Here is an 8,290-nt window from a genome sequence, read left to right as displayed (position 1 = left end):
TGCACACTAACCCCATCTGACCATCCATAGCTTGACGTCAGTAAAGTCCTGCACACTAACCCCATCTGGATATCCATACCTTGGGTGTTTGCGCAGCATCAGAACACGGAGACGGTCTTTGGCCTCCTCAATATTAAGTGGAAGCCTTTGAGAGAAACTCTCTTCTTGGCCCAACCGCGTGCACAGATTCTGCAGTTTCATGAGAAGCCCAGATTTGTCTTGTTTTCCGATGGAAACCCAGTGTACGCCCCCTGAAAAGCAACCTAAGGAGGGAAAGACAAAGAAATGTAAGGCCTCCGAACAAGAGCCCCTCTGAGTAAACGCCAATCTTCTGTCTCCTATCTTAGCTTTACCTTCTCTTGAGTCAAGCTTTACCTTCTCTTTCGACCTGCACATGCACACTATGCACACCCACAGGCGCGCGCACACACACACACACACACACACACACACACACTAATAAATAATTTGATTTTTTTTTAAACCTTCCAGGCATGATGGAATGCACCCTTAATCCCAGCACTCAGGAGGAAGAGGTAGGCAAATCTCTATGAGTTCGGGTTAGCCTGGTCTATACAGTGAGTCTCTACCTCAAAATAAATAATTCACTAAAAATATTTCTTAAAAGAAGCCCACTATTTTGTATGATAACTAAAAAAAAAAATTAGATTAAAAAAAAGACAAGGCTGAAAAGTAAGGTTTGGTTAATGTCTCTTGGAAGAAGGCAGAGAAGAAATGCTACCACTTTACTTGCAGAAACTCTAGAAGTTCTCCACTAGGATGAAGCAGTAGGTTCTATAGCTGTGGTCTGTGTGTGTATATTTGGAAACACACTCAAAGTAGTTCTAAAAATCCACTCCAAGCTGTTCACCAAGATAACCTTGGAGGTGAGGTTTAGAGTCAGGAGGCTGGCAAATGTAGACAGCCGTCACTTCTTTTGCTGCCTCTCTGTTTGGTGACTGAACCCAGGAGGCATTACGTATGCCAGCCAAACCCTCTACCCACCGAGCTGGCCCAGACGTCTTGTTGGGTGTTTCTGAGACAGCATCTCACCCTGCAGCCTACGCCAGCCTCAAGCTCCCAATTCTCTTGCCTCGGACTCCTGAATAAACCTTCACACTTGGCTTACTTTTACTTCCTTTTAAATAAAAATGTCTACCTTTATAATACTGCAATTTGTAATTCTAAAAAAATGTGTTTTCTACTTTGTTATTTTTTTAAATTGTCCCAGAATTTTAAAAAACTAAAAGTAGCACTTGGGAGGCAGAGGTAGGTGGACTTCTGAGTTCGAGACCAGCCTGGTCTACAAAGTGACAGCCAGGGCTAGACAGAGAAACCCTGTATCAAAAAAAAAAAAAAAACTAAAAGTATCTTAATGGAGCTACTTAATAAATTCTTCCACAGTTAAGTATCATTTTCTTAGGTTAAAGCCTTCCTATCCAGCCGGGCAGTGGTGGCACACAACTTTAATCCCAGCACTTGGGAGGCAGAGGCAGGCGGATTTCTGAGTTCCAGGCCAGCCTGGTCTACAAAGTGAGTTCCAGGTCAGCCAGGGCTACACAGAGAAACCCTGTCTCGAAAAACCAAAAAAAAAAAAACAAAACAAAACAAAACCTTCCTATCCTAAATTGAAGACTACTGGGGCATTATAAGCATATGGGAAAAAACCAAATGCTGTAAGTGCTCTACTGATCTATAAATCTACCATGACAGCACAGCATTTAGTTAAACAGTGAACTGGAATTTCTACATTTTAGGAAGAATCTAAACATCTTAACTATGGACACAAGAGGGAGCAATTTAGCCTTGAATAAGGCTTGTACATCTATATATTCATTCAGAGACATTTATTCAAAGAAAAACTGTCTTTATTCAGAGGGGGGTGGGAAGAGGTCTCATTCTACTTTGACATGACGTTTTTCTGCTAGCAATTAATAATCTAACAGCATCAAGGAAATCTTGGAAAGGACAGACTTAAATAAGTAAGCAGCCTATAGAAAAGGTTTGCAAGTTATCAAAACAGAAGAGGGTTGGCCACATAGCTCAGTGAGTAAGGCCAAATCTGACAACCTCAGTTCAATCCCTGAAATCCACATGAGATCCACAGGAGAGACACCATGGCACACACACACATGAAAACACACACATACACACACACAACTGTAATTGGTTTAAAGATAGGCTGACATTATACACACACACACACACACACACACACACACACACGAAACAAATTGTTAAACTTTCAAAAGAAAACTAATCTACTGAAAAATGAATGCCAGCACTTAGATCTCACAAAAGCATATGAGGGATATGATTTAAGCTCAGATGTACCAAAAGGTTACTAGTGTATCTGGGATTTTCTCAAAGCAAAGTGGCTAGAGACAGGAGAGATGGCTCTGTTGGTAAAGTGCTTGCACAAACATCAAGCAAAAGGACCCAAATTTAATCCCTAACACCAATGTAAAAAGCCAGGTGTGACAGGGTGGAAGGACACGCCTGAAATCTGAGAAAGGCAGATCCCTGTGAATGGCTGACTAGCTAGCCTAGCTCAATCATTGAGCTCTGGGTTCAGTGAGATACCCAGTCTCAAAATATAAAGCAGAGAACAATTGAAGAGTATGTTGACCTTATGTTGACCTCTGGTCTCCACAAGTACATGTGTGCACACATGCTCACACACACACATGTCCACAAACACACACAGACACACACACATGTTCACGCAAGTTCACACACACACACACACACACACACACACACAAAACAAAGTTTTTAAGCACGTTTAACTCCTAAAATTGAAAGTTCACAATCATATAGAGCAACTTAAATGTATTCTTTAAATATATTCTTTTTAAAAATTCATCATGAAATTGAAATGAAAACATAATTCATTTCAATAAAGGAACCTAAGTCTACTTTATCCTGAAATATCTTTAGTAACCAATTCTGCAGTAGTTTATTAGGGTTTTGTTTTATTTTAGACAGGATCTCACTGTATAGCCTTGGCTATCCAAGAACTCACTATTAGATGAGGCTGGCCTTGAACTCAGAGATCTACCTACCACTGCCTCTTATGTGCTGGAATTAATGGCATGAGCCACCATGACCAGGCAGTCAAAGAGGTTTTAAAAAACATTCCAAGGCTCTGAAGACTTTCAAGGAGCTGGTAAGTCCCAAGAAAAGTCTCTTATAACAAAAAAGAAAAGCTACGAGCTAAGGGCTGGGCATCCTGTCAAAACTGCCGTCAACACTGCCAAGAAAGCCTAACAAGTTGTAAATGAAACCCTTGTGTGCACGAACACGTGCCCTAGACTCTATCTTGCTAATCTCTTACAGGTTTATTACTTCATCCATTTCACGTGTCATGTAAACCACCATGATCACTGGTTAAGACTTCTACTTTTAAAATGATCACTACAAGTCAGAAACTGTCTTTGAATTCCCTGCAAGTGTTAAACAAATAGGACTCAACTAAAAAATGAAGGAGCTGGTAAGACATACAGACATTAATAGCCAAACCTGATGGCCTGAGTTTGGATCCCCAGAACCTACACAATGGAAAGAGAGCCAAATCTCACCAACCGTCCTCCGTCGTTCACACAAGTGCACTCACGTGTGACTACACACATACGCAACTACACACACATAAAAATGAATATTGTTAGAAATCATAAAAGAAGGAAGGAAGGCAAACACCGGGGTGGTTGTACACTTATTGCTGGAGAATATCATCAGAACCCTGCCAAGCCAATCCCACCCCTCTTCTGCCCGCCATGTCTTATACCTCTCCACCGACCTCACCCCACCCTTCCTACTTCCCAGCTCCTCCATTCCTAGTCTGCCTAGCAAACTTTGATTATTTCTCTAAAATCAAGCTAAATGCCATCTCATTCAGGAAACCCGCTCTTCCTCTAGAAAGTACGCATTCCTTCCTTCTTACTTTGTACCACTGGCTGCTCTCCCAGAGGTCCTGAGTTCAAGTCCCAGCAACCACATGGTAGCTCTCACCCATCTGTAATAGAATCTGATGCCCTCTTCTGGTGTGTCTGAAAACAGAGCACTCCTACATATTAAATAGATAAATCTTTTTTAAAAGATACCCTATATCTTCTACCTTTTAGTTTTTCATAAATACAGTAATTTCATCACACATCTGTTCCTCTACTAGACTAGGAATGAATCCCTCAAATGCACAGACTTCTTTTTTGATCTCCCATGCCCAAAACTGTCAATCACACAGTAGGCTCTCAAATATTGACTGCATACATGAGTATCTGAAGAAAGGAAAGTCAGTGTGGTGGTTTAAATATGCTTGGCCCAAGGAGTAGCACTATTAGGAGGTGTGGCCTTGGAGTGGGTGTGGCCTCAGAGGAAGTGTCACTTACTCATCCTACCTGCCTAGAAGCCAGTCTTCTGTTTGTTTTCAATGTAGCATTCTTAGCTTCTCCAGCACCATGCCTGCCTGTACTTTGACACGCTTCCCACCATGACAATAGACTGAACCTCAGAACCTATAAGCCAGCCCTAATTTATTATCCTTTATCAGAGTTGCCTTCGCATGGTACCTCTTCACAGCAATGAAAACCCTAGCTAAGACAGTCAGTTCCCAGTTGACCAATGGAAAAAAAGGAGCTGAGGAGAGGGCCCAGGAGGTAAAAGCACTTGCTACAAGCATGAGGACCTGACTCAGACCCCCAGCACTCGTGTACATACCAAGTGGTTAAAGTGGCTCATTTATAATCCCAGTACTCAAGAGGCAGAGACAGGATCCCTAGGGCGAACTGGTCAGTTATACCCACTTACCCAGTGAGCTCTGGATTCAAGTGAGCAACCCTGCCTCAGCATATGAAGTGGACAATGACTAAAAAGAACCAATGTCAGCCTCTAACCTTCATACACACTCACATGGGCATACACACGTGTACCCACACATATGCAAACACACACACACACACACATACACACACGCATGTCACACAAATATATGCATATTGTGGATAGTTTTATGTCAACTTGATACAAGCTAAAGCCATTTGAGAAGAGGGAACCTCAATTTAAAACATGACTTCATAAGACATAAGCCTGTAGGGCATTTTCTTAAGGATTGATGGGGGAGGCCCAGTCTGGATAGCATAGGTTGTGCCACCCTTGGGCTGTTGGTCCTGAGAAAGCATGATGAGCAAGCCACTAAAAAACATTTGACCATAGCTTCTAACATCAGCTCCTGCCTCCAGGTTCCTGCCATTTACATTCCTGCCCTGGCTTCCTTCAGTGATGAACAGTAAGTGTAAGCCAAATGAACCCTTTCTTCCCCAAGTTGCTTTTGGTCGTAGTATTTCATCACAGCAACAGCAACCCTAACCAGGGCGATGCATGAAAAGAAAAAGAAAAAAAAAGAAATATTTATAGAAATGGAAGAACTGAGATCAGAGGGTAAGGTGCTGGCTGCCAAACCTAAGTACTTGAGATTTATTCTGGAAACCCATATTGTGCAAGGGGAGAACCAATTCCTACAAAGAGTCCTCAGGCCTCCATACGCTGTGGCCCACAAATCCTGTAGCACACCCATATGTTTGCCCACACACAAATAAGCAATACAATTTTTAATTTTTTAAAAAATGAAGTAGAAAAAAAGAAAAAAAAAGAATAAACAAAAAGAAAAAAAATGAAGTAGAATTGTTTAAATTAATATCATCTACCAAATACATGTAAAAACCATTCACCAGGAGAGTCACTGATAGAAATGAGTTTCTAAGACACTCTTTCCCTATAGCATCATATGCCAGAATAAATAGGTATAAGCATAGTCCTGCCTTTTTCAATCCTGCAACCTCCAAACCGTTCACAGTGCTAGAGACCTAGCTTCTCTCCAGTGACACTGTACCATCTGATACCTCTGGAAGACAAGCCGGCTATGTGACAGATAAGGCAGAAGACAATTTCTAATTTCATATGCTATGCCCATGTTGGGCATAATCATGGTCCACATCCCAACCACATTTTGGTAAATATTTTACTGTACATGGTAAAGGGGACTTCATACGCTCGACAATTAAGGATTTGGGGATGATATTATCCTGGATTATAAAATAAGCCTAATGTAATCACAGGGCCCTTATAATGAGGGAAACAGGGCTGGAGAGATGGCTCAGCGGTTAAGAGCACTGACTGCTCTTATAGAGGTTCTGAGTTCAAAACCCAGCAACCAGATGGTGGCTCACAACCTGTGATGGGATCTGATGCCCTCTTCTGGTGTGTCTGAAGACAGCAACATTGTACTCACATTAATTAATTAAATAATTAATTTAAAAAAAAAAAAAAGAGGGAAGCAAGTTCAAGTCAGAAAACAAAATGTGGCCAAGTGTGGTGGTGAATACCTTTAATTCCAGCATTCAGGACCCAAAGGTACACAGATCTCTGTGAGTACAAGGACTGCCAGGGCTATATAGAGAGACCCCCGTGTCAAAAACAAACAAACAAACAAAAGGTTGGATGGTGATTGCACACGCCTTTAATCCCAGCACTTAGGAAGCAGAGACAGGTGGATCTCTGAGTTCAAGGCCAGTCTAGTCTACGGAGTGAGCCCAGGACAGCCAGGGCTACACAGGAAAACCTTGTCTCAGGGGAACTGTGTAGAACAGGAACAAGATATAAAAATGCAAATCAGTGGTAGAACGTCCACTCACAGGAAGAGGCCCTGGGTTTGATCCCCAGCACCTATGACTCACCCTCAGAAAAAGGAAGAGCAGACAGAAGCAAATCACCGAGAAACAGGCAAAAAGAGATGCTCTGCACTGCTGGTTTTGAAGAATGAACTATGAGGTAAGAAAATGTAGGCTCCTTCTTCGAGGTAGAAAATTCAAGGACAGAAATTCCCCTCAAGAGCCTCCAAAGGAATTCAGTTCTAATGGTTTGATTCCATCCTGGTTATAAAAAAAAAACAAAAACAAAAACCAAAAACAAACCCTGGGCTTCTTGAGGTGGCTCAGTGGTTAAGAGCACTGGCTGCTCTTCCAGAGGTCCTGAGTTCAAATCCCAGCACCCATGTGGTGGCTCAGAACCATCTGATCTGGTGTCTTCTTATGGTGTGCAGGCATATATGCAGGTAGAACATTGCATACATAATAAATAAATCTTAAAAGAAAAACAAGACAAGAGCTGTGCATAGTTCAAAGTCACTAAATTTGTAGTACTTTATTATCAGCAGCAACAGTAACCCCTAAAAGCAACAACAACTAAAAAAAACAACAGTGTTCAAATAAAAACAACATCTTGGGGCCCAGCATGGTGGCACAGGCCTTTAATACCAGCACCTGGGAGGCAGAGGCAGGTGAATTTCTGAGTTCAAGGCCAGCCTGGTCTACAGAGTGAGTTCCAGGACAGCCAGGGCTACACAGAGAAACCCTATCTCGAAAAACCAAGAAACAAAAAACAACAACATCTTGAAAAGCAGAGTCCAAGCGGCAGTGATCGCACTTACTTACCTTCTAAGAGAGAGTGATCTCGGACAGCTTCCGCAGCTAATACAGACTTGCCACAGCCTGCCATCCCATATATGGTGACCCACCCTGGTTCTCCATTCAGTTTCCAGAGCTTCTGCTGAATCGCACTGACCAGCTTCTTTCTAGTAACAAAAATAACTGGCCTCTGGGGTACTCCACCTTCACACAGCACTGTCCTTACTGAAATCCAAAACAAGTATGAATGAACAAAACTTTGAAGTGACTACTTTTCGAGTAATCCTCCCATGAAACCCAGGCTTAGCCTCAAAAGTTTCTAAGACAAAACTCAAAATACGACTAGAATATGAACTTTACCCTTCCACTGTCTCAGAACACAAAGAACAAGAAGCACTATTCTTCAAGATTACCACACACAACAGAAGTCTCCATCTATTCTTGCCTTACATACACTATTATTCCCTGGCCCTCTGGCCTCTGTTGTCTTTGTTGAATACTGAGAAGAACTAAGGGTATACAGTTCAGTGCCTGAGTTTGCTTAACACATGCAAGGTCATAGGTTGGATCCCAACAACCACAAAAAGAAAAGAGGGAAGGGAAAAGGAAATAAAGTGGCTCAGCAGGTAAAGGCACTTGCTACTAAGTGTGAGGACCCGAGTTCTAATCCAGTTGTCCTTTGACCCCCCACATGTGCACCATAGCACACTCTATAAATAAATGTGTTTTTTCGAAATGGATGCTCACAGCCAGCTACTGGATGGAACACAGGGTCCCCAATGGAGGAACTAGAGAAAGTACCCAAGTACCTGAAGGGGGCTGCAACCCTG

The 8,290-nt window shown here is 42.2% G+C and overlaps 1 protein-coding gene across 2 annotated transcripts in view; it reads right to left on the bottom strand.

Annotated features, from left to right (window-relative positions):
• Positions 1-8,290, bottom strand: part of Apaf1 (apoptotic peptidase activating factor 1) — an 87,264-nt gene that overhangs the window by 74,477 nt on the left and 4,497 nt on the right. For both annotated transcript variants that reach the window (XM_021205503.2, XM_029542239.1), the window contains exons 4-5: positions 7,488-7,685; positions 80-263 (exon numbers count right to left, since the gene is read on the bottom strand). In XM_021205503.2, the coding sequence (XP_021061162.1) occupies positions 80-263; positions 7,488-7,685 (382 nt within the window). The remainder of the gene's footprint in view (positions 1-79; positions 264-7,487; positions 7,686-8,290) is intronic.

This window comes from Mus pahari, chromosome 9, assembly GCF_900095145.1.
Source record: "Mus pahari chromosome 9, PAHARI_EIJ_v1.1, whole genome shotgun sequence".
Taxonomy (NCBI): Eukaryota; Metazoa; Chordata; class Mammalia; order Rodentia; family Muridae; genus Mus; species Mus pahari.
Note: the sequence above shows the minus strand (reverse complement) of the source record. Positions and strands in the feature narration are given on the sequence as shown.